We start from the raw sequence: 26,251 nt of genomic DNA, 5'->3' as shown, positions 1-26,251 counted from the left end.
ATTATTCCATTTCCACTGTCGCATTGAGAACGTTTTGTACTTTGTTTTTCAAGATGGTTGCAATCCGTCTAAAGTCGAAGCAAATACTTGATCCTCACTTTTAACTTTGACATAGTAACTTTGATGTAGCTTTTGTTTCTTTTTTTTTCTTTTTTTACAAATTTAGGTATAGACCAGATCTAACTACTATACATTCACCTCCTGATCTTAGCCAAACGCCATTCCTCCAGTTCTTCCACAAATGCTCATGTACAGTCGCATTCTGGATGATTCCTCACTGGTGTAAGCATTCTTTGGATGCCATCTTAATTTACAATTCCCATTGTTGAAAAATATTAATCTTATTCCTTGGAGAAAAAAGGAAAAAAGAAACGTCATGTAACATTTGTCTTGTTTTAATGTGTTTGCCTTGTAATTGCCTGTCAGTGTGGTTTTAATGCAGCTAATAAGGGACCTGTAAACTAAGCTGTCAAAGCTTTTCTTTTCTTTTTTAATCTGCAGTCTAGTGGTTCAGCCTGAAAGCAAACACTTGACTGAAGACTTGGGGTTCAGTGTCTTAACTTTATTGTAAGAATGCATGACTATACTGATGCGACAGCTGAAATACTGTCAAAACAGATGACACATTTCAGTAGATGATGCAAATAGATTTTATTGGCTGGTTTATTGAAACTTTGCTTACTATGGTTAGGGCCTGTTGAAATCTCAGGTTTAGGCCTGAACCGCCTCTATTCCCAGCGGTCTGAACAATTGTTCCCCTCTCTTCAAACACAAGATTGGATTTCCAAAATATCCCACTTAGTGTATCAATGATTGTTTGTGTAAACATGAAAAAAAGATTACGTTTGCCCCCCTAATGGTGTGGTGCTTGGCTCCAATATTAACAGCCTGGGGTGGTCCGTATGCATCGAGTAGACACGGCGTGTTTGCTTGGCCCAGAATAGGCTGCACATTTGAAATGGTATTTTTAGGCTATTGATCGGAGTTCTCTGACCTTAGTAACATGCAGCGCAGGAGCTGATGAGGGGAGTGGCGCATTTGCTGTACACACACAGCACCAGGTATTTGGTTTAGATAGATGCATGTACTGTTGCTGCCTCACTATTGTGTGATTTAAAACGATTAAATCGCCAAACTTTCATTTCTAGTAGGCGATCGATCTGACAGGTATCGCTGTCTGCGCTCCCATTGGTAGTCACCGCTCCACTTTGCTGATCATTTGCATAAGTTGAGCGATTATCCCCAGCGATCGCTGTGGTGATGACGTGAGAAATCGGGTCTCCATCATTTAATAGTTATACCAAAGACTTAATGTACAGTAAAAACTTAGAAGCTTAAAGGGACTTTGGTTATAGTAGGGGAGACCGGGGATGGTTGTAACATTTTTGACCTTTCGGTCTATATCTTGGAGTACTTTTAAGCCAGTGTGTTTAAAATGTGATTCAAACTAGTTACAAGTGTCCGCTATCAAATGACATGTTGACAGCTATTATGGGGGGGGGGGGGGGGTGTGAAAACTTTTGAACAGGATTTTTCTGAAGAACATTTGGCAGTTTAACTGCTTAGGACAAACAAGGGACTCAAGAACAACCATTACAAAACAAAAAAACAGTCGTGGATCATATGTAACGACACCGTATTAAGAATCAAGGGTATGTAAACTTTTGAATGGGGTAATTTTTAAATTCAGCTTTTTTTTTCTTGTGGAATGTGTAAAAATAACATGTTCCCTCTTTTGTTAAAATTAACATTTTGCAAGGTGTATGTAAACTTTTGTGTATATATATGATGTGGTCTCGCACGTTACCCTTCTAATGATTTATTCCAAACCCAGAAATATGAAAAGGGGTACATCGCTGTCCGCCTGAACCCCCGTTATGAACGGAAAGCTTGTTTGTATATCTGTGCACACTGCACAGCATGTTTGCTCCTTAAAAACTGCCTAAAATCAACATGAGAACACCCGTCAAATATACCCCAAGCCCATATCACATCATTATGCAGATTTGAATATCCATAAAGAAAAAAAACATGTTCTCATCACGCTCCGTGCTTGTGTTGTCATGTTTGTGGATCATGACAGATACAAGGGAGGAAGATGGCAGCTTCAGTCAAAGGCCAGTGAATCTGACTTTTGTCCCAGAGGAGACGGTACAGCCTGGGCCCAATTCCACCAGCCAATTATTCCCTCCTTACACTGCCTGCTGCGAGCCCTCCTACAGGCAGCTGTCCTTCCTGGCGCCCAGTGACTAAATTTGACAAAAATAGGAAATCTCTGTAGAGCTGTGCTTGTAATTTAATCCAAAAGGTGTTTCTTTTTTGAACCGAGTTTAACACAGTCTCTGTAATGCGAGCTTGGCCGCTGCAAATGGAATGGTAATTGCTTTTCGCTTCCCAGATATGTGAAAAGGACACATGAATCATCTCCGGAGAGGGATGGTTTTCAAAACCATCAGCACTGGATGTTTTTTTTTCACCACCATCACTCACCTTGACAGGGAAGTCATTAAATTGGTGATGTTGAATTCCTTTTACTGTTTTGTCAGGTTCACTTATTCCTTCAACCTTGAAATCTTCTTTCTTTCCCACAAAAGCAGCTCTATTACTGTGAGACGAGGTCTTAATTTTCATGAATTTCAAATCATTCCAGCACATATGTTCCAAAAACATTAGTGTCGCTAGCTATATTTCCGACCGACATTGTTTTATATACTCCTTTTAAATATGTTTTAGCATATGCGTGTAATGTAGAAAATGTAAAGAAATATCTGGCTGTGGGGGTTGATCTTCATACTTCATGTCTGAGATAGTGGCACAATGCTCTTATGTATTGCTTCTTTCTGTTGAAACAGTATTACAGCCATACCACATTAGTTGATTGATCATTTAATATGAAGCTGCATACTCTTATGTCCCTTGCATGTATCAAATTTATTATTAAATATTGTATTTTTGATCAAATAAATGCAGCCTTTGTGAGGATTGACATTTTCAACTTTTTTTCAGTCAGTCTTTAGTGATTGTCACAAAATAAGAAATTATATATATATATATACACTTCTTGAAACATATAACATACGTTTTCCTGCTATCTTCAAATGGTTGTCTAGAAAGCCTGAGTTGGGATAGCTGTCCCTGTTCAATCTGACAGCGATGATGCCTGTGAGGTTCTCACACATCATGAGGAAGGCCAGGACCAACTTTCCGGAGCGACTGACTACCATTGCACAGTGGACCAGCACTTTCCCTGCAGAAAACAAAGGGCCTCCATGTCTGACATTGGTTACAATTTACATTTCACTTATTAAAAATGACTGTATTGCCTGCTGAATTTTGCACTGCTCCTATTTATTGTTTAGATTTGATAAAATCCCTGACAAAATGAATCAGTAAAAGTTCAAGAAAGTCAGACTTGCCATTTTGAGTGAGTGCAGCTTTAATAAAGGATGTAATAGAGCTGAAATACAGGCTCAAGTCAAACAGTGGGTGATCTGAAGCCTTGACTTCACAGTAACTTATACCTGTGCTGTGTTGATGCGATGCGGTCCGTCGGCACACTCTACAACAGGAGTGATTCCCAGATCAGCAAGAAGTCCTTTATCACAAGCCGTTGACCTGAAATGACCGGCTTTTTAACATATTTGCATACATAAATTGAACCGTAGTTAACACGACACAGGTATAGTGTGAAGCTTCTGATTTTCACTATCTTGGTTAGATGTTTTTTCTTCTCAAGACTGTGATGACTGTACTTACTCCAATATACAGGCTGGACCAGATAAAACTGACAGGTCTGAAAGGCTGTCTGTTAGTCAGCAGCAGATCTGAGATGGCGCAATGTTTGTTTTTGTTTTTTTATGAGCTTTTCTGTTCAAAAATCTCTGGAATCAATTATGTAGCTTTATATTCTGTGTTAACTCAATGCATGTGTTATGAGTAGAATGATCAATGCATATTTTCATGGAACAGTTTGTATTTACACATATTAGTTTGACCTTTCTGCTTCTTTAATCATGTTTGCCTTCACAGTCCAAAGGGAAATTATGTGTAAATTAATGGATGTCTTCTTTCAAAACAAAACAACACATAATTCCTGAGGTACTGTGTAATTTATTTAATAGCAAACAAGAAAAGAAAGGACACAATGTGATTTTATTTTATTTTTTTCACTGGACTGAGAAATTTAAATGCTTTATCGTCACAATTTGGTTTGGTCATCAGTTTAACCAATATCCGTGGGTCACAACACCAATGGATTTGAGCAAAAAACGTAAATATGTTGGAACATATGATACCCATTAGAAACTCACTACAGGGGATCAACCCTTAAGACATGTAGCCATGCATGGCTCTTCCACCTTCCCATGATAAAGAGCAAGCCACAACCGTTTCATTTCACTCCAGTAAAAAAAACCAAACATGCTTGCTGGCTCATTTTGAAACAAGTTCAAAGTATATCTCATCTGGAAGAAATTTAAAAACCTGCCATTTATTTTGTGACCCTGCTGCCCTGTGGAGGTTATTTACTATTTATGGGGAAGCCCTTCAATTTTGCCTTCTGATACCCACTTTGCCATTGCACTACAATGGATATTAGCAAATAAGATCTGGCCCAAAATATCTGGGACAAGGCCATGGGGGAGGAGGCCCTTAAGGGACATGCTCTTGAAATGGGATTCATCACATTGTTACCACGTTTTCAGTTACAATTTGTAGCTTCCAGTTTTTTCTTCCTCTCTCGGACGAGGCTCATGTCAAGATGTCGTAGCTGGTTAAGGAAGCCAGGATTAGGACAGATGTCCCTGTGTTGCCGTACAGATTTAACAGCCTCTATTAGAGTAAGATCCTCACAGATCATGAGGAAGGCCAACACTGGAGTGGCAGAGCGACTCACTCCCATCAGACAGTGGACAAACACTCTTCCTTAAGAACAGAACAGAATCAATGCAAGACACTTAGGGCCAATCCCAATTCTACCCCTTACCCCTTCACTTACCCCTTCCCCTCTGTTTTGCTCGTGCACGTGGAGGGGTAGGGCTGTCTCGATTCTCTTTTGGTTGGAGGGGGAGGGCTAAGGGGAAGGGCCAGATAGCCCTTCAAACGAAGATTTTTCGGGACCACACTTCAAACGAAGGGGTATGAGAAGTGTCACTGCATACACCGGCTACAGACGCAAAATGGCTGCCCAAGCAAAAAATTAGACCATAAATGTAAGAATTGTTGACTTTAATAAGTATTTTAACGACAAATAATGATTTGCTTTAGGTTACATTCAATCTTGTGTTCATATTTACGGTCAGTTCCTTCAAAGAAACGTTTGTAAAAAAATCTCTTCTCCCCCGAACAAAGCACACAAGCTATTAGTACGTTCAAGTCATCTCGTAAAGATCGTATTTATGAGCTGAACGCACATGAACGCCACACAATGTGGTATTTCACACAGTAAATAAATAAATAGGTCAAAATAGGACAAACATAGGTCTGTACCTCCAACGTGTTAATACAACACCACAGAAAACAAGTCCTGTGCATCTTGGAAGTTTGTGATAAACATCGGCGCATCTCCTGTGACGTAGGCGACGACGTATAATGACGTGTAACGGTGTAGTAGCAGGGGGGCAGTGTTCCGAAAGATATTGAAGCCGACCTGGGCGCCGCCATTGGCTAGCGGACCCCCACCTGCTGTTAGCATTCCATTGACTCCCATTCATTTTGGCGTCACTTTGACAGCGAATAACTTTACATCTGAGGCGTTTAAAGACACCGTTTGTCCATTGTTTATTTCTAAAGAAACACGAAAATGTATAAAAGGCTCCATTACCTTGTATCTTACGTTATGGCCCCGTAGAAGCAGTTTTTGTAAAAACAGGCTAACGATTGCGTCATACCCGCGCGACTCTGTCGCACAAGTCGAAAAATTACCGTATGGACAGGCAGAGAAGCTCGCAAGCAATCGGGAGGACGTGGAGGTATAAAGTCAAGGGAGAAGCCCATAGACAGTGATAAAGTTGCTCCCGTTGCTAGCTCATGGACAGCAAATACCCACGCTCTCCGTCTCTGCGAGATTCGGAAGGGAATGATTCAGATTTCTCTCGGCACAGCTACTAGAAGACCTACAGGTTGCTCACGTCACATCTACGTCGTCAAGCTCAGTTTGAGCCTGCGCAGTTCGCCTTGCGATCAGGAAGTAAGTGCTTCTAATTGACTTCACTGCTCTCCGTTGAAACCTATGGGGTCGCTGTGTCCAGTTTATATACTGTCTATGTGTAGTAGTGGTGTCCCATTTCTTAGGGGAATATTTTCACCCCTACGCCTTGCCACTCTGTTTCAAGGGTCAAGGGGAAGGGGAAGGCGAAGGGTTAGGGGTAGACGAAGGGGAAAGGGGTAGAATTGGGATTGGGCCTAAAACGGCTGACGAAGGTGGAAACACGTTACTACTAGTATGACAATATAGTTGTAGTGCGCATGCGTTGAACAAAACGGTATAAGCGTTTATGGTCGAAATTATCGAACTCTACAGTGCGCGAGAAGCAATGGCAGGTTGGAAAATGAAGCATTCCCCAAGCATGGCAAAGGTACTGAATATTTATGCTAAAAAAGGTTATTCTAGCCAGTGGAAAAGCGAAAATATTGCATCAGGCATGTTCATGAGGATGTCAACTCGCCATTTTTTGACAGTTCAGCTCGTACCTTGCTGTTGGATAGAAAAACACACTTAAGATGAAGTCTGAGGAATCATCAGCCTCCACTCCGTAGTAGGTCTATAGACATGTCTCTGTAACAGCGGGCTCCAGTGTTGACATGAGGGGGTCCACTAGCAGGATTCACATGTGTGTGATCCCCATATTGTACAGCATTGACTTGTCACGTGCCACAACCCTGACAAAACAAAACAGAGAACATCTGCAGTTCTGTACATTTTTATGAATTTCCATTTGAATAGAAAAAATAATACACACTCATTGCCAATGTACACATTAGGCCACACTTGGTTGACATGTCCAGTGGGCCGTCACTCAACAGGAAGTTCTGCAGTTCAGCAACGGATGGTGTTTAATAGGCACACAGCTCCTTAAAGACATCCTGACCCAAACATTTTTTAATAAAAATTATTACAGTAAGGGTTTGGATATTATCATGTTAATATGCCTGATATGCAGTTGAGTTTATTCTCCATCGCTCTTTATTTCAAAATAGCCCATATTTGAGGCCACCTGAGGCGGTTGCTTGTGAAATCTTCTTGTTGCTAAGAGCGCACTGACACTCCAATTCAGCTCTTAACATCATTAAAATGAATACTGACGGCTTTTATGGAATATCATTCCACTTAGGATTCCTTGACTGTCGTGGCAAACATGTTTACAGCTCAGGTGTGGGAAAGAAAACGTGCGATGCCAGAGCTGTGAGCGATTCACTGAGGCTAGCTTTCATAATAGCTCTCAAAAACACCAAATGTTTCTTTCTAAAAGCCTCTAAAATCTCCCCTCCTTTTGTGAACTTACATTTAGCAGCCGGTGGCCCTTTTTTCCCCCTTGTTCTCAGATTGCATGCTCTTCTCTCCTTGGTCAGGGACGTTGTCGACAGCCAGTCCACAGATATGTCTCTGGAGGCTGTTTCTTTTTTTAAATGGTGTATAATTATAAACCTCCCTGGATACAAAGAGCTCTTCCAGGTCTTAGTGGGCAGTCAGGTTTGCTTTTAGAAGACTGTCTTTCCCAATGATCTTTTGAGCATGTTCTGGCTACACATATTGTGTATATCTTGGCCAGACTCCCAATACTGTAACTCACTCTTGCAGGGCAGACGAAGGTAAAGGTGGGTCGTCAGTGGCTTTCATTGGACACATACATCTTTATCATGAGTCATTGTGCAGGGAAATACACATCATCTCACGCGGTCTCGCCAGCTGCTGGGTTAAACACTCTTGAAATCCAGATGTTCCTTTCATTTGCCTTGAGGGCGAGTCTCTGATAAATGGTGAGATCTTTGCACATCCAAGTGCGGTGACATGTTCGGTAATTGGAGCGTGTAAGATTCCCCTCTCAAAGATACGCTGTCTTTTTTGTACTTCAGCTGAAACTGTTTAGTTAGTGCTCAAATGCTACTTGTGTAAAACAGGAAAAGACTTAACTAAGAGTTGTTCTTTCCATGCCGGTAAAATAAGCTTTGAGACCCATAGTAATTACGGTTTTATGAAGCTAATAAAAAGGAATTAATGGCTTGGGTGTGAAAGCCACATACACCTGTTCCTTTTCAAGATCTGCTTATTACTTACTATTACTGAAACCACATACTGTATACTAATAAATTACGATAATACAGTATGCTTCAAGGATTTTAATAGACTTTTGTTTCTTTTTTAAAGTCCTTGTCCTGTTGAATCAAATAATACAGTGCAGTGGACTACACTGGCTTTATTTAATCTGGAAATGCATTGTATGTCATTTGTATTAAGTGGTCCAAATTTGCCAAGTTCAAATTGTCATGGTAGATCCAATCCATGAATCATTCAGCCTGCTTTTCTTATGTGGTTTTAAAAGTAATGGATTTTTTCCCCCTTCAGAGTAATATTTACTCTACCGTTTAAAAGTTTGGGGTCAGAAATAATTTCTAATACTTTTTATTCAGCAAGGATATATTAAATTGATCAAAAGTGACAGTCAAAACATTTACGCTGATATATATAATTGTTTTTTTTTATTTTTTTATTTATAAATGCTGTTCTTTTGAACATACTATTCATCATATACAGGTGAAAAATCGAAAAATTTGAAAATCGTGCAAAAGTTCATTTATTTCAGTAATTTAACTTGAAAGGTGAAACTAATATATTAGACTCATTACATGCTAAGTGAGATATTTCAAGCATTTATTTGTTATAATTTTGATGATTATGGCTTACAGCTTATGAAAACCCCAAATTCAAAATTGGAATATTGTGAATATATATATATATATATATATATATATATATATATATATATATATATATATATATATATATATATATATATATAATAAATGAAATACAGTCTTTAAAAAAACCCCATTAAAAATGCTTACACAGTGTATGTTTTTAGCTATGCCTTTATTTCTTCAAAGCAGTTTGTTTAAGCCAAAGTATATGTTGCTGCTGGGCTGATCTGTTTGTTCTTCTTATCCATGATATCTCGGCTTGACAGTCTTCCCTGAGAAAACACTGACACAATGTAATCACGTACAGATGCATCTGTTTTCCAGAGCACTTTTGTGACACTAATGTGGTCATCAACATCACCCCCTCTGTGCCTCTGGTTCCTCCACAGTCAATTCAGGAGATGACTTCGCTTAGCAGAATATACACACACACACTTGGCTTAGCTGCTTGCGTCTGTTGCCTGTTTCTCTTCTCAACTGCTTCCATGATTTATCATCGTACAGTGTATGCCAAGCAGCTAATCAGGAAGCAAAGTAGTGTCTTAATTGAATGTTCTCTGAAAGCGAAGTATGTCCGGGGACTCGTGTGGGTCCTGCTTCCTCTGGTTGCACAGCTGCAGGTCACGCTGTCAGGGTGACGACAGTCCAGGGGAGTTAGTTTCTCTCCTCCAGGTTTCTGTGGGTTATGCTGTTCTATTACAATCTTGGTTGGTTACAGTTCCCTTAAATTACATTTGCATGATGAAATGTCATTGACAAGTGATAAAGGACAGGTTTGAATCTATGATCTATTTATCAATGTAACATGTTTTTTAATGTGGTTGAACTTCATAAGAGGCTTGTGTTAATGTAGCATATGAAGGATATCAGATGAAAAGAAAAGGAAAATATTATGGGAGGACACAGCATAAAAACAGCAAGATTTTAATTTGATCTTTTTCATGGCACAGCACTGAACCCTGCTGGAAGCAGTCGGAAGCACAAAGGGAAAATTAAGCAAAAGTACAGTAGAATATGAATAAAGTTATACCCTAGAAAGGGTCATCTATATTATAACTTGCATACATCTTAACATGTGAGGTAAATGATTGGAAATGTATTACACATAAAACAAGAAATGTTAGAAATTACATTTAGTTATGTTTCACAATTATCATGAACTTAGTATACAGGTAAATATTCACAAATATACTATTTGCCTAACTAACATGCAAAAACTAAGCACTTTCACATTTGTGATTATTTTTTAAATCAATACAGATGCAAATTAAGTTGATTTGGCACCTTGTTTGTATCTTTCTATGAAACATCTGTATATGAATCCACTAGTGCAGTTGTTACACTTTCAATAGATACTGTGACCAATTGAATATTCATCCTGCTCAATAGGTCAATAGAGTTTCATGTCCAATTAAATGTTTTAAATACACAGTACATTTGACAAAACTGTTTATACACCAGTAAATGTTCTCCAAGATAACAAAGGAACTTCTGTGAATCAAGGACCTGAATGAAACACATTATTCTGCTATTAAAACAAAAATAAAATCAGCGAGTGCTGCTCAGTCATTTTAAACAAGGCTTTTAGGATTGAGTCAATAGAAGAATGTTGTGCTTGGCTCGTATCGTTCTCCAGATTTGGCTGCCAAAAGCAACGTAAAAGCTAATACTGCTCACATCGAGTGTTTTCTCTGCAGCCGAATAATTAACCACAATTCAATCATTCAATACTGCTTAATTTTGGTATTCTATGCTGAATACTGACTCCACTGTTAAATATTATTTGCTGTGTGAGCAGCATGTGGCACTTGCGTGCTGTGGTTCTTGAATATATCAAACAGATAATTTTCATAAAAAACACCATTCTTCTCATAATTCTTCAGTTACACTACATTGTACAGTAAAAATCCCCCATGTTAATATGACTATGCAAACATGCCAGGCGTCAAGTAAGTTAAATATTTTTTCATTCAATATTTTTTAGGTTAATTCTCATGTTATATATAAAATAACCCTGTAAATGTATGGAAAAGTATAAAGATGGCCTACACTAAACCTGAAAGGCACATGTTTTACTATGAAACTATATATACAATCAAACCAAAAAATTATCAGACACCCACTAGTGGGTGCACAACACTGTAGTTAATTTATGTAAGTGATAATAGCTAAATAAAGTAAACTGTGACATATTATACCCCAAAATTCTTCATACAGTGGACTACCAGTAAAATTTATAAAAAATTAGGGGCCAAAAATGTATGACACTTTGACCTGACCATGTTGTGCTTAAGTTTTCTTTTCTTGAATTGCTAATGTGACCTTTTTACACAGCATACGGAACAAATTTAAGCACTGCTGGTAATTGGTTGACCTAATTTGGTATTATCTAATTCTGTACTTAAATTTAACTACTCAACCTAATTCATTTGTGAGACAGTCTAACAGAAGGATGGCCAAAACCAGAGAAATTTCAACTGATTTGATAATTAAGTTATTAATACCATTTTCTAAACTATAGGAGTCTGAATTAATTTTTGTTTGTATATAATATATATATATATATATATATATATATATATCATAAATAATGTAAACATACCATTGCTTGTTACCTCTCCACCCTTTTCAGTTATAAAATGAATGCATGTGCTTTTGTGTGCTCATTACATTTGTGTTGTTTTTCTGTCAGAGAATAGGACACAGCATTCGCTTTCTCTGAAGCTGAATGTCCAAATCCAGGAGAAGGCTCAAAAAGTTCCTGTTAGGATAGATTGCTCGTCGCAATACAACCGTTTGGATGGCAGTGCGGAGAGTAAGACGCTGACGCAGCATAAGGTACGCTAGAACCAGAGTGGCAGACCGACTCATTCCCATGATGCAATGAACGAGCACCTTACCTGCGGATAAAAGACACAGACCGTAATGGTCAGGGGGAGCTGCTAATACTATGAACCTTTTCATTTTCATTAAATATGGATATCTGTATTATAAAGCATTTCAGAATCAAGATAAGTTGTTATCAGGTTTAGAGAATTCAAAGAGGAAAATCAGCTTTTTTCAGAGTATTTTAACAACAGAACAATTTTTTTTTTTTCTGTCCTCAAGATAATGTAAAAGTCTCGAACTATGGATGGTTTTAAATTGTATTTAAAATGAGTTTTTATCTCATATGGGTTATTTATGACAGGGAAAGGTTTTAGATGTACTTGTGTCTTAACTATATTAACAATTATGAATCAGTGTTAGTTTAAAAACGGACTTCAAATTCCTCCCAGCATCACTGACTGAGATCACTTACCATTCTTCTTCCTCAAAGCTTTGTGGATGAAATCAGAAGCCGGTTTAAAGTGCACACTAAGATCAAATGATGAAGTGTCTTCTGCTGGGATGCCATAATATACAATTGAATTTCCATAATAACTCTGGTCCCCAATGCTGCCTTGCTTGGAATGGGCAGCATTTAAAACATGAGTGATGCCCATTTTCTGCAAAGCTTTTCTATTTTGAGCAATGGCCCTATAAAAAAAAATGTATTATGTAATGTAACAGGACAACCACTATTATAGCATTAAAAGTGAAGCAACTGCAGAATTTATTTAACTAGAGGGATGCACATTATGATTGAATCTCAATCAAATAAGTCACTTTGAATAGAATAGTATCTTCTCACATCCTTAAATATAAAGATAGGCTAATAGGCTATAATAAAACTAAATGTAAACAACAACGACATAGCTTGCGTGCTATAAATCTTTAAATAAGAGCTAACGTTAATGGTACGACACAGCATAATCAGTTATGTAGTAGCCGGTACTTACACATTTCCTATGTACAGGTTCGGCCAGACCTCGTCGACTGGAGTTAGATCAAGTTTACATGTGTCCAGAACATTCTCTAACTCTTTAATAGCCAGGAGTCCGTGTTTATGTTTCTGAGCTGTCATTCTTCTGAACTGGCCCAAATCAAACTATTAGCCTAACGTAACGTTACTCCCGTGAATATTAGTTTCTGCTGTTTTCCCGGGGTTCAGCATACATAATCAGGTTGGCACGTCGTGATCAACACAAACAGGTGCTCTTTATGACGCTGCCCTGTCACCAGATACCGCTGACCATCTCAACTCTTCGATTTTGATAGACGCCTGTGTGCGTACAACAAATAGTGCGAATGACCAGGGCAGGGGGCGCCCGGTGGCTCGGAAAGTCCAAACCTCCATCGAGTCGCATTCAAATCTTTTGATGTTTTTCCTCTTACTGAAGACATTTATACTCGAAAAAATATAACCAATATATTTTAATGAAATATGTGAATTTCCACGGCATGGTACCTGATATGTAAATTGACGTATAGCTTGACAGTCTTAATAAAATTATTGAATAAAATGGCTGCACCAGTAACGTGAATCGCGGATTGTGATTGGCCCATTTTGACAAGCGTGGGAAAAAGTAACAAGCACCACGTGATTACGTATTTGCACTAACATCAGTGCTTTGGACCAGAATAATGACACTGAAAACTTTAATATCCCCTGGTTTGACAATATAATGTAAAGCGCAAAGATTTGTTAATTATTATTTACATATCGTAACTGACGTCTAGGCCGTTAATCCCAACCTACGGTATTTAAAAATATATATGTTTCTTATTTCCATTCTAGCTTGTTCCATTTCTATGGACATTGTGATCTGTTTCACAAGTGACCGTTGACTCATCCGATGACGAGAGAACAGGACAATAAGTGACAATTGTGTTGAGTAAACATTGTGAACATTTGGAGTATTGTACAGTGGAACAAAGAGAAAGACAGAGTAACAGTGTTTGCTGAAGCTTTGCATTTGCATACTGATCAGCTCAAGGTTATATAAAATATATCAAAGATTGTATTTGGGGTTTAATTTGTGCCCAGTATTAGGGGGTATTCAGTAATTAAATATTGCTAAAAAAAAAAAAAAAAGAAAAGAAGAAGAGGAAGAAGAAACGAACTAAAAATAGCAAAGTGCAACACAAAGCTGTGATTCTACATATGTAAACTGTTTATTGTTAATGATGATTGTTGTTGATCACTGCAGGAGAAAGCAACCATTTAAATGTTATTAGATGTTTAAATTGACAGATTTCTGAATTGCATGCTTGTTTAAAAAATATCAAGCTACTTTGACTGTGCCTTGTAGTTTAATTCATTGCCGAGAGTTATTAACTGCTTCAGAAATCCTCGGTTTGGAAAGATCCATCTTCTTTCTTTCACTTTCAAGATGGCATCCACCAGAGAGTAATTGCAATAAATCATTAGGTAAGCTAAGACCAGAGCAGCTGAACGGCTCACTCCCACAGCACAATGCACAAACACTTTAGCTGTTGAAAAGAGATACAATCATGAATCTAACTGTAACAATGAGTATGAATGAAAAATGTTATACTATTTTAAAAATGGAAATTAAATATTTTTACATACCACCTGTTGTGCTAAGAGCATCATTAATGTAGTGTGCTGAAGGGTAGAAAAAAGGTGAAATATCAAATGTAGGCAGATCATTGGCCGGAACACCATAGTACTTCACAGTTGTCCCATAAAAATCATCTCTTCCTTTGCAACACATTTTACCATGTGCAGCATTTAAAACATGAGTTATACCCAGTCTCCATAGGCCATATCTGTCATGAGACATGTACCTGTTTATGAAAGAATGACATAGTAAACGGCTAATATTTTATTTTAAGCAAAAAATCAAAAAGAAGTCACACACAAATGCACTTACATGTCCCCCAGAAACAAATTAGGCCACACTTCATCGACATGGTTACAGGACAGCTGACCCCCATGTAATATATCCTCCAGCTCTTCAATAGAGGGCGTTTCAGACGAAATGTTGCCCACTGTTCGATCTACATTCTCCATTTTCCGGAATAAGAGCATTGGGGAGAACCCACAACTTTATTAGAAGGCTACTTTACATGAGTGACATTTCCAGGTGTAACACTTCTGCATTACCCTGTTTTCCCCAGTAGATGTCGGTGTATGCCCACTTATTTAACACAAGTCCTTTTTCCCAGTACTGTATGCCAAAGTGAGCCTACGCAGTGTAAATGAGCCAAAATCACTGATGCCTCTCCTTTTTTAAACGTGTGGTAGACTATAGTATATATTTTTAGAGTAGTTTGGGAAAATTAAGAAAATGTTAGGCCTTTTAAACCTCTGTGAAACTAGAAAATGTTAGGCCTCTTGAAACTCATTGTTCACATTCATACAATCAGTAACACTGTATCCAGTGTATGGGACATAGTATGCCTGTTCTCACCACTTGAGTGTTACAAAGTAAAAACATATATTTTAAAAAATAATAATCTAATGGACAGCGTGCCACTAGTAAGAAGAAGCCAAGAAGTTAAAGAAACAATTAGGCCGACCGGTGGAAGATGAATCAAAATGAAAATATATATATAATTAAAGCTGCAAGCAGCGATTGCGGGGCTTGGGCCCTCCATCGCTGCTTGCAGCTTTAATTATATATATATATATATAATACTTCTAGGAGGAGTATATAAAATTCCAGGGGGATTCGTTTTTAAACAACCCATAATAGCCGACTTCCTGTTGGACTGGCGTAAAACTTAGAGCACGAAAGTTGTTCGGCCCGATTAAATCTATATGTGTACCGAGTTTCATATTATTACATGCAAACGTGTTTGATATATGGACCAAGTTTTCGGACCACGTTCAAGGGGGCGCTGTTGAGCTCCCCTGCCACGCCCGGGTACCAGCTTCAGCCCGGCCCTAATGGCCGCGGGTTCTGACATTTGTGCAAAGTTTCAAGAGTTTTTGAGCACGTTAAGGCCCCCAAAAGTGCCCAAAAGGTTGTAAAATAATAATAATAATAAAGAAGAAGAAGAAGAAGAATCCTAAGAAAAACAATAGGGCCTTCGCCTTTTCAAGGCTTGGGCCCTAATAATAATAAAGAAGAAGAAGAAGAAGAAGAATCCTAAGAAAAACAATAGGGCCTTCGCCTTTTCAAGGCTTGGGCCCTAAATATACCATAGCAAACACCTGTGTATGGGGTCATTGGTTAAACCTGTATAAAAATAAACAGTTGGGATTGAGAATGTTAGATGTTCTACAGCCATCTCGGCTTAGCCATCTAGAACAGGGTTTTTTATTTTTTGCAAAGAGAAGACTGCTTTCCCCCCTTTCAAATAGGCCTAATTATAGAACTCCGCTTACGAGTGCGGGCTGTTAAAGGATCAATATCAGTAGTTGTTTGTTTATTTATTGGTGAGTGATTTAAAGGATTCGATTAAATGGGATGAATCAAATCTCCTACCTACCACGATTGGTTAGGTTACTGATATTTAAGTCAGAACACTGTCCTCTGCATGGCCAGCACCAACTGCGCATGCGCCAGTGTTTCCACTGCCGGGCACGCGCCTTCCCTATCCAAACGCACGCGCCTTGAGTCCCCCCGCAACATCCTCGAGAAGTTAGTCACGAGAGACTCGAGCGACCGTTGAGCAAGGCGTGAGAAACATCCATTTCAACACCGCGAACAGTATCGACTGGCCTGCTGGTGTCCTGTAGTTTGTTCTATCGGTTTTATCGAAACGGTTGGGTTTGGCTAAGCTGTACACACACCCCTCCCGTGAGCAGTAACGTTAGACTGAGCTCAGACAGGAGTTTGGTCATCAGCATCCGCTCCGCATTTTTACGGTGTGCTAACTACCTAATCGGCTCCACCTTTATGGATTTTACTGTACCGCAGTTTTTTTTTAAACGACATATTTAAATACGCGAGACTTGTTTGACTGCGAGGCTTATTTTGTATCAGACGGGTGAGGCAAATACAGAGAATCACACACATGTAGCCGTTGTGAAGCTAGCTGAGGAAGTGGACTGTTACTTTTCCATCCCTGTATGTGGAAGGAGTCGCTCGTCTAGATGATTCAATGTTATGGAGACGCGAAATGCCACATAAAGACTGACCTCGGTCACTTTCAGAGAGACTAATACCTTCGCCGCCATTCACAGGATTACTTGGAGCTGTCTGCAACTGTACAGTTAAATGAGTTAGCTAGGAATCGATCATCCGCAGCTAGCCCATTAGCCAACTCCCCAAGTGATTCGTTTAGTACAGTGTTAACGCAACCGTTTATGTCGTGTCATTTCTTTTTTTAAACCGACAGACATATAGATTGCATTTAGAAGATGTCCTTTTTTAATTTTCGGAAGATATTTAAGCTGGGCACGGAGAAGAAGAAGAAACAGTATGAGCACGTTCACAGAGACATCAACCCCGAGGAGGAGTGGGAGATCGTGGGAGAACTTGGGGATGGAGCCTTTGGGAAAGTCTACAAGGTAAATATCATCATCCTCCAGTAGGTGATTGTCACCCGAGTGTATTAGCATTGTCCCTCTGACTCTACTGATTCATTTTAAAGGGGCGGTTCTCTCCGAAGAGTAAATGTTGTCAATATTTATTTACCTTTATGTCGTTCCAAACCTGTATGACACAAAACGAGATGCTGTGAGAGACTAGCAGCATAACTCCATCAATTGCATCTGTTTTCCATACAATGAAATAGTAAATAGTTGCTAAGACTCATTCTGACTAACTCATTTTGTGTTCCACGGGATAAAAAGGTGACGGTGACAGAACTTTAATGTAAAGTTGAACTAACATTTTAACTGATTAAAAAAAAAACTATAATTTTAACTGATTCAATGATTGTTTCCTGACCAGCACTTGACACTTTCTTGAAAACTGCTTGATGAATCTCTTGATGACTTCAGTATTATGAATAACTGTAGCACTAGCAACTATGCTATTTTTGCAGAAACAATGGTTACCATCAGTGCTTAATTTGTAAAGTGGGAGGTCCCGGAGCGCAGAGGGGGGGGTGGATCCGGCGACTCAAAACGTGGGGTTGGAGGTAACGGAACAAAAAAAATAAAAAAAATAAAAAATTACACTGCCTACGTAGCTTCTCTGCAGGTGTTGTGCCGAATTTCGACTCCCTGCCAGAATCTGACTCCCCCTCACGTGCACGCGCAATGACGTCACTTCACTAGTCGCGGCGGTCTTTTTTAATGTTAATCGCCGGCAGTTTCCACACGTGTAATTCCTATCAGGAACTCTGGATTAATGTTTTTTTATACTTATCTTTATTAATGGTTGTTTTGCCCTGCTTTATTTGGTTTTCGTTCTTTTAACTATGTTATTTTTCAAACGTTTGGGTTCAGTAATCTCCATGTCAGTCTGTCTGTTCCCTACACACATTTAAATGCAGGCTATTTATAGCTACAGTAGTTCGTTTGTGTGTTTGTGTGTGTGTGAATTAATTTATATTAATTAATAATCCATACAGTGCACCTTCCAAATGTGTGTGTGTGTGTGTGTGTGTGTGTGTGTGTGTGTGTGTGTGTGTGTGTGTGTGTGTGTGAATTAATTAACATTAATATTAATTAATAATCTATACAGTGCACCTTCCAAAAAACAACAACACCTAGGCTACTATTTATTAGATCTCATGGCTGAGGAAGAAAAAAAGGTTTGAAAAAACTCGCAACACCTCTTTTATGGAGATAACTTATGAGCTGGTGCAGCAGGTCTCTTCTCTTGACTGCATCTTTCTCTTAAGGACAACTGAAAAAAAGTGTTCAAAAAGGAAAAAATTTAAGCAAATATGTAAAACCTTTGTCCCTTTTATGGATTAACATATAACCATAAGCATATAAAGTGACACACAATCACTATAATTGTTATCCAACCTTTTAAACAACTCTTATAATGGGGAAAATTATCAATGAACATTGGATGGACAAAAAAATTGTGGAGTTCTGAGTTCTATTCTATTGATAACAGGTCATTCATGAGAGAGAAAGGTATTCATGTATCATGGGCATGTGACACACTGCCACAAAACCAAAGCGACAGCACTTCCTGGGGCCTTTATCCTAAAAGGAAGTATTAGGGAATTAGCCAAGAGTAGGCTACTGATTAAAAGTTTTTACTTCACCATTAATGTGTTGACCACATTCACCACTCACAGATGGAAGTCAATTACACAGTAAATGCACTTGTTAGATTTACATAATAGAGTATGTTGTTATTTCTATATTAAGAACTAATTATCTATCATGGACTGCACATGGTTTCTCAATGCCAGTGTATCAGCTGTAATCTCAAGCTCGCATCAGCTGACTCAGCTGATCCACTACTCTTCAGGGATAAGATGGCTATCACAGAATCCATAAAGTCAGGGTACCCAAAAGTATGCAGGGAGTTTTAGCCCAGAACAGAACCATACCGCCAATCCAAACTGTATGCAATTTGTCAATCATCATTGACGATATGATCATGCATGAAAAGAAATAAAACAATTATGAATCTTACTATATCTAATTTGAAATAATTATAAACAAAATTTGATAACATGATCCAACAATGTTACATAAAAAGGTTACATGTTAGCATTTTTGGGAATTTATGCAATTTATTTCATTGCACTTTTATTGCAGTTTTCTATAAACTGTTTTTTTTTTTTGTTGCTGTGGCACTGTGGCAGAATTGACCCAGAACAGAACAGAAATAAAGGCATAGTAAATAATTTGAGTAAATTATAATTGCACAGATCGAACACTTGAGTGACACCTTAGAATTGGGACTGAATACACACTGCCGAAATCATACTCCCCAACTTTAAAGGCTTCCTGCTGAAGCTAGAGGCCTGTGCTGTTCTCCAGAGATCCTCCATGGAGAAAGGTGTAATCAGAAAGAGTTTCATGTGTCTCAGACCTTGCAAAGCTAACATTGGCGGAGAGTATGATTTCGGCAGGTGCTGTGTTTAAACATTACAATGGTTTTATGTGTGTGTCATTGCATAAACTATATGCATATGGTTATAAAATATGTTGTTAATTCGTAAAAGGGACAAAGGTTTTCATATGTATTTGCTTATTTTTTCTTTTTGAACACTCAGTACCATAGCAGTTGTCCTTAAGAGAAAGATGCAGTCAAGAGAAGAGACCTGCTGCACCAGCTCATAAGTTATCTCCATAAAAGAGGTGTTTGGAGTGTATTCAAACCTTTTTTTCTTCCTCAGCCATGAGATCTAATAAATAGTTGTTGTTGGTGTTTTTTGGAAGGTGCACTGTATAGATTATTAATTAATATTAATATTAATTAATTCACACACACAAACGAACTACTGTAGCTATAAATAGCCTGCATTTAAATGTGTGTAGGGAACAGACAGACTGACATGGAGATTACTGAACCCAAACGTTTGAAAAATAACATAGTTAAAAGAACGAAAACCAAATAAAGCAGGGCAAAACAACCATTAATAAAGATAAGTATAAAAAACATTAATCCAGAGTTCCTGATAGGAATTACACGTGTGGAAACTGCCGGCGATTAACATTAAAAAAGACCGCCGCGACTAGTGAAGTGACGTCATTGCGCGTGCACGTGAGGGGGAGTCAGATTCTGGCAGGGAGTCAAAATTCGGCACAACACCGGGACAGCATGTGCTGAGTGGGTGCTGCTAGATCATTGACGGGGAGCTGCGCAAAACTTGGTCACTAAATATTTAATATTCAGTTATGTTAATGATCACAATTAAAGTTTTCATTTTATTAAATTGAACAAGCGCAACATTCAGCATTCAATCAAATAGTCCTATTCTAAAAGATGTAGGCTATATTAATCATGATGTTATTTCAACACAATATCTCGTTATTTCGAAATAATATGTGTGCGTGCATCTGTAAATCCGGTGACACGTGTATTGATTTTTATTAATAAACAAGTGTTTTCTCTAAAAATGTCGACTCGGCTGCAAAGATGAAGTTGACGATCGCTATCTCCGTGTGAACGCGCTTATAGAGAGAAATGCACATAAATAAGCCTAATAATGGATTACATATTTAGAGAGTATAGCCTTTTTCTTTTTTCGTTTTGAATTATTTCGTTTAAAGACATTTCAAGCTTTGTGTATTTGATGTATTTGTCATGTCTGTGTGAGGCATACACTGAGTTTCGTTAAGTTAGGATGTGCTCTAGTTCACGTGCGCAAGTGAGCGCGCGGGCGCTTCCGTTATATTTGTTTCGTCGGCCTATTCATTAAATACAGGCAACTGGTTGATGAAAAATTGATTAAAATTAAGATAAAATTTATACAAAACGAAATTCACTTTAAAGAAAGGCTTTCTATAACAACTTCAACTTCAACGGTCAAAATCATGTCTGACCCGCTCCATGTCTCACATTGCGCATCCTCTTACTCGGTCGTGCTGTTCACTTTTCATAAATCAACATAAATAGAAAACAAAATAACATTATAATATTTTAACAAATATGAAACGCGCTTTTTTTAATTTCTACAACAGTATAGTAGGCCTACATAGCCTACTCTCTATTTGTACTGCACATTAATTTAATGCACACACAAGTTGAAAGGCATTTGTTCAAATCAAGTTCACGGATAATTGTGCGTGCATTTATTAGCCTAATCATTATGATACTAAAATCCTAACAAATAGGCTATGTACAAAAAATCAGATGAGCCCATAATATGAACGGTTAAGCATTTTCCTCCCATAGAAAACCATAATTAGGCTATACGAACGCTTAATGTGGCTTAGCCTAATGCAGATTAGAATGTCCCCTTATTTATGTCGAAATAACGAGATATCGATGCTAGGCTACTGTGTCCACGGTGGTCTCCTTTTTGATCAGTGGAAACGATTTTTGCTTGTTTGGGATCTGACTTTCCAGCGTATTTGAAAAAGTTAAGCAAACTTTCCTGTCTTTTTGACATTTTTCCCCTGAGTGAAACGATCGAGGCTAACAGCAATCTCAACTCGTACAACAAGCGCGCAAGTCATGTGTCACAAACATTGAACACTACACAAACAGTAATATTTTTTTTTTCATTTAGGCAATTAATTTTAGTGACACAGGAGGTGCCGGATCCAATAAAAAAGGTTCCGGATCCAATGTCGGAGGTGACGGAACATGTTCCGGCGTGTTCCGGCTCAAATTAAGCCCTGGTTACCATAGTTTTGTAAGGGCTGTGGAGAAGTAAAGAAAAGGATGTAAACATGAGCAACTTAATCTAGAATGTAGTTATTGAACCCAACGATTTTCCATTCTCAATTGAACACAATTTAATTGGACAAAAAAAGTCAAACACAACTAAGTTGTATTTAGATTTAATTAATCTTTTTTACATTCTCAAAAGCCTAGTTAATGTAGTTTTGCTTGTGTTGTAGAACCAGTTGTAGTTGAATTCACACCATTCTTGTCAGTCCCTGCCTGCTTCAGACTTCAATCCGATGAAGAATGTTTCCATACTGCTCTTGTTTATGAAATGCATTGTGTTTGTGACACCACAAGTTGGGTGTGACATACTAAATAAATTGTACGATACACGCATATCTTTGAGGTATCATATAGTGACATGATTCAAATGCAGACAGATCAGTGTTTGTTATTTAAGATTCTGCACTGGTTTTCATACAAAACAAGCCACAAAATATAATCAGTATGTCTCAAGTTTATGGACATCTTATTCTGAAATAAGTATTTGTAAGAAGTTGTCTAATGAGGAAGTAACGCTCTGTGTGAATGGATGTAGGATCTCATGCAGAGGTGTGGTGAGGTTGATTAGGGTGAATCAGCAGGATCTTCCTGCCTCGGTTTAGCAGGGTTGCTGGGGGTGTGGGGCGCTTTGATAAACATCTGAACCACATTTTCATGTGGTTTACCAGAGGTTCACTACTGTCACTTTCTTTTTATTTTTGCTGTCTTTTATTCCTGTATGGTGAGATACACTCACTGTACTGTATTTTGACATTGACAAACAAGTTATCAATAATTAATGTGCATTCCGGGTCAGTGAAAGATTCATCAGTGGATGTTATTCCAATGGGGAAAACAATTGTTTGTCTTTGTAATCTTTAATCAGTCAAAACATAATAACTCTCCTCTGAAACAATTTTGCTTGTCAATGTCCAGTGACGTCACTTAGGCCATACTGGCTGATGGATAATGTGAATCAGGCATTGTTTTTAGCCAATTTTATATGGCTCCATCCTCCTGATAATGAACAACCACCATTCAGTCATTTCCAGATGGATAAAATCAAGCTTTGTTCTACATGTTTTTCCTGACAAGTTTAGTTTTTTTAGATTTTTTACCTCAAAATGTTTGTTAAAATGTCATAACTGGACCTTCTGGTGACATGCAGGACGCTCAAAATCCAATCAACAACTGATGGATAGAACCAAGTCCCCACCCCCTTTTGTTTTTGGATAATCCATTACACTTGGGAATTTTACATTGCAAAATGGAAGAAAATATCTGTTGCGACTTCAATTCCATTGCGATTTTAAACCGCATGATCTGAATTTGGTTTTATTGACCAGTCTGTTGTCTTTAGGCATTGAGATAGGTCTGTCATTGTATTTTTATTCTTATCAGCACTGTAGTAAATTCTTATCAGCACTAGTACAATACAGTTATGATAAATTATTTCCTCTTCTGATGACCTATGAGAAGTGTGACCTGCCCAGACTCGCTAGTTCTGTAGAACAATAATGGAAACCAAATTAACCCTACTCTCTCTTTTTAGCATGGTTGTTTTAGAAATGCAGAGGTTGTGTTAATTTCCTGTTGGTCTGAGGGTAGAAAAAGGCGTGAAGCAGAACAAGTGAAATTGAGAGAGACTTTCTGCTACAATAAACTCTGGTCCACTCACACACATTTCCTGGTACACTTGACTCTTTCCTTTCTCTGTCTGCTCTTCTCTGTTTTCGGGTAGGTTGATCCCAGAATAGAAACTGTTCCTTGGCATAGATGGAGGATGGTTGAATGGAATAATGTGTTACACCCGTCATTAGTCACATCCGATTTGAACAGAATATTCTCTAGTTGTTAGCTAATGCAAACACGTACTAAATACAATGGCAACACTTTAATTTTTGTATTGTAGTTCATAGGGAGGACCTCAAAGCCTCGTGGAGATATGTATTTCCTCAAACAGCCTCTGGCGCGCCTTTAGATGAGGTAACCCCCTATCATGCTTCCGTTTTGATTTTTTCTGCTTTTTTAAAGAATAGCCTAGATGTTGTTGCTTATGTGTCAGTTGCAGGTTACAGGGAGGGGCTAATCTTTTACAAGATATTTCTGTTTTTTTAAATAGCATATCTCATAATAGGCTACATTTACAAACGTGACGTCTGTTGGCTTATTATATTACTCAATCATTATTGTAACAAATTAGTTAGTTAGCAAGGCCAATGTGCTTTGATGGTTATAAGTTTCTTTCTCAATGTCTCTCTTGTTGGAGTAAAGCTGTGAAAATGCTTTTGCAATGAAGTAGGTCAAAGGCAATAGGCTAATCTCTGGGTACATTCAGGAATTTGTTTCTCATTCAGCCATTTTACAGGTTGTACACATGTTCCTCTTTTTAGTAATAGTTTTAGGCTGCTCATAGTGCTACTCATGCCATTGAAGGGGTCCTCCTTTTATGCCCTTTTATGAAGTCTTGATTTTGTTTTTGGGGTGTACTAGAATGTTTTCATGCTTGATTGTTAAAAAAACGCATTCTTTTTCACATATTTTGTATTATTACAGCTCCTCACTTCCCAGTCTGTCTCGAATGTGCCATGCCATCTAGGTCCTGTTTCGATGAAACCCCTCCATCCAAAATACAAAATGTGCTGTGATTGGTTAGCTGGCCCAGTGTGTCGTGATTGGCACAGCGTAGTGCATGTTCGGGATATGTCCCGCGGACTCCCACCCCTCCATAACTGTGATTTCTGCTCTAGTGTAAACCTGTAAATATTAAGGATGGCGTAAATTTCAAACCAATTCAAACTCGATTCAGACAATGTTAACGAACGAGGATCATTCGTCTCTTCGACATAACGGCAACGCTCTTCATCTTCTCTAGCGCAGCTCAACCAGGCCTAGCCCCCTTTTTTTTTGCATTTTCCAGATTATTTAAATGAGTAACATTGTGACATCATAAGTCAAGATCTGGAAAAATGGTATTGTAGTTCTTGAAAAGTGGATTCTGTTAAAAAATATATCTCCCTTTGGAGTGGACTTTGAGCTTTGTAACCTGGCAGATCTTTTTTATGCTCAAACATCAACATTTCAGACTACTAATGTTGGAAAAGTGAAAAAACATTAGTGAAGTAGTTCAAAGCTACACATAGACAGTTCAGAAGTCAAGGTAACGGTGTATTTTGCTGTAAACTGTCTCCCGAAGCTGCATTGAAAACCGAATGCTTCATGATTTATTTTTCTTTTATTTTATATTACACCAGAAATGAGAATTTTACACACTATTTGATGTGAAAGAATGTTTCCACTTCAAAATGTTCAGTTCGTCGTCATCATCATCTTATAACATCTGTGCGCTTCAATTGGCCAAGGATCACCCACTCAGGTAGGAAGAGGCCGCCTGACTGACATGTAAAGCAACCAATTACTTGTTTTGCTCATCGTCATGTTTTAGGGCAGGTAAATGTTGCTACAATAACAGATCATATAACCATATGCCATTCATTCAGTCAAGATTGGCATGAAAGTTAAAGCAAATAGTGCAACAATCTGCATTTAAAATTTTGAATAAATTAGTTCGAGATGACAGTAAAGTTCGTTCTCTGAATTTGTATCCATCTAAAACTAAGCACTGATTATTTCAAAGGTGTGCACATCAGACGCCTTCTGTACACTTCTCTCCACGTTTTGTGCACATAAAACAAAACAATTTGGGTGATCTGAAAGCAATACTAAATCAGGCGGCTGGGATTGCAGCATCCGTACTTTCATATTCTGCAGGTATTCCATTTTCAGTAAGGTACTTTACCTGGTCTTCCATTAAAGATGTGAGAGGACATACAGCTAATAAAATGAAGAATCACTTAGGAATCCCTTCATATGTTGGTAAAGGGTGGGCCAAGCTTGGAAAATTATACTTTTTCTGTATCTTGTAAGTAAACAAACATCTCTTTTACATTCAACTAAGTGCCTAAAAAAACAACTATTAAATATCTTTTAATGTTTCTAACCTGCTTTGCATGAGCAACTAACCGCTGGATTTCAAAAGGTTTAAAATTCACCTTCACTACCTTTTTAAAACCAAGCATTTAGTAGTTTATTGTGAATCGGTTATTGCCACCGTCTTCAAGTAAACAGATTTGTTTCCTTTTAGACATTAAAGACAGCCAAACACTAGACTCCTAGAAATCAGGTAGAAGTCGACATATGACTTTGTGTAAGTATTTCTTTATTAGTCTGCCATATGCATCAGACATCAGGTGAAAGAA

The 26,251-nt window shown here is 38.2% G+C and overlaps 4 protein-coding genes across 6 annotated transcripts in view; 1 reads left to right on the top strand and 3 right to left on the bottom strand.

Annotated features, from left to right (window-relative positions):
• Positions 1-4,186: 4,186 nt before the first annotated feature.
• On the bottom strand, positions 4,187-7,866 carry dusp13a (dual specificity phosphatase 13a; the record flags this gene model as incomplete). The annotated part of the gene is given in 9 exon segments (XM_079635361.1): positions 4,187-4,919; positions 6,662-6,689; positions 6,692-6,758; positions 6,760-6,830; positions 6,833-6,879; positions 6,960-7,011; positions 7,014-7,053; positions 7,057-7,083; positions 7,849-7,866. Coding segments are annotated over 9 exon segments (570 nt in total). The 3' UTR covers positions 4,187-4,699.
• A 1,226-nt stretch (positions 7,867-9,092) lies between these two features.
• Positions 9,093-13,265, bottom strand: LOC307010146 (dual specificity protein phosphatase 13A). The gene is made up of 3 exons (XM_079634575.1): positions 12,738-13,265; positions 12,218-12,435; positions 9,093-11,816 (listed from the first exon to the last, which is right to left on the bottom strand). The coding sequence occupies exons 1-3, from the start codon at positions 12,860-12,862 to the stop codon at positions 11,605-11,607; spliced, it is 555 nt and encodes a 184-aa protein (XP_079490701.1). The 5' UTR covers positions 12,863-13,265; the 3' UTR covers positions 9,093-11,604.
• A 670-nt stretch (positions 13,266-13,935) lies between these two features.
• LOC307010593 (dual specificity protein phosphatase 13A) lies at positions 13,936-14,897 on the bottom strand. The gene is made up of 3 exons (XM_079635382.1): positions 14,676-14,897; positions 14,372-14,589; positions 13,936-14,271 (listed from the first exon to the last, which is right to left on the bottom strand). Exons 1-3 carry the CDS (start codon positions 14,831-14,833, stop codon positions 14,069-14,071), a joined length of 579 nt encoding a protein of 192 aa, XP_079491508.1. The 5' UTR covers positions 14,834-14,897; the 3' UTR covers positions 13,936-14,068.
• A 1,236-nt stretch (positions 14,898-16,133) lies between these two features.
• slka (STE20-like kinase a) overlaps positions 16,134-26,251 on the top strand; it is a 29,576-nt gene continuing 19,458 nt past the window's right edge. For all 3 annotated transcript variants that reach the window (XM_079634574.1, XM_079634573.1, XM_079634572.1), the window contains exon 1: positions 16,134-17,263. In XM_079634574.1, coding sequence (XP_079490700.1) covers positions 17,114-17,263 — 150 coding nt within the window. In that variant the 5' untranslated portion in view covers positions 16,134-17,113. The remainder of the gene's footprint in view (positions 17,264-26,251) is intronic.

The sequence above is a fragment of the Phoxinus phoxinus genome (assembly GCF_949152265.1).
Source record: "Phoxinus phoxinus genome assembly, chromosome: 14".
NCBI lineage: Eukaryota > Metazoa > Chordata > Actinopteri > Cypriniformes > Leuciscidae > Phoxinus > Phoxinus phoxinus.
This window is presented reverse-complemented; position numbering and strand designations above follow the sequence as displayed.

What these genes read in the sequence shown, in the direction of transcription:
- LOC307010146 (XM_079634575.1), bottom strand. Translation starts at nt 12,862, where the DNA reads ATGACAGCTCAGAAACATAAACACGGACTCCTGGCTATTAAAGAGTTA. An exon ending in AACCTGTACATAGGAAATGT is followed by an intron (nt 12,436 to 12,737) that starts GTAAGTACCGGC and finishes TTTTTTTTATAG; the next exon opens with GGCCATTGCTCAAAATAGAA. An exon ending in AGCTTTGAGGAAGAAGAATG is followed by an intron (nt 11,817 to 12,217) that starts GTAAGTGATCTC and finishes TTTTATCCGCAG; the next exon opens with GTAAGGTGCTCGTTCATTGC.
- LOC307010593 (XM_079635382.1), bottom strand. Translation starts at nt 14,833, where the DNA reads ATGCTCTTATTCCGGAAAATGGAGAATGTAGATCGAACAGTGGGCAAC. An exon ending in AATTTGTTTCTGGGGGACAT is followed by an intron (nt 14,590 to 14,675) that starts GTAAGTGCATTT and finishes TTTCATAAACAG; the next exon opens with GTACATGTCTCATGACAGAT. An exon ending in TGCTCTTAGCACAACAGGTG is followed by an intron (nt 14,272 to 14,371) that starts GTATGTAAAAAT and finishes TCTTTTCAACAG; the next exon opens with CTAAAGTGTTTGTGCATTGT.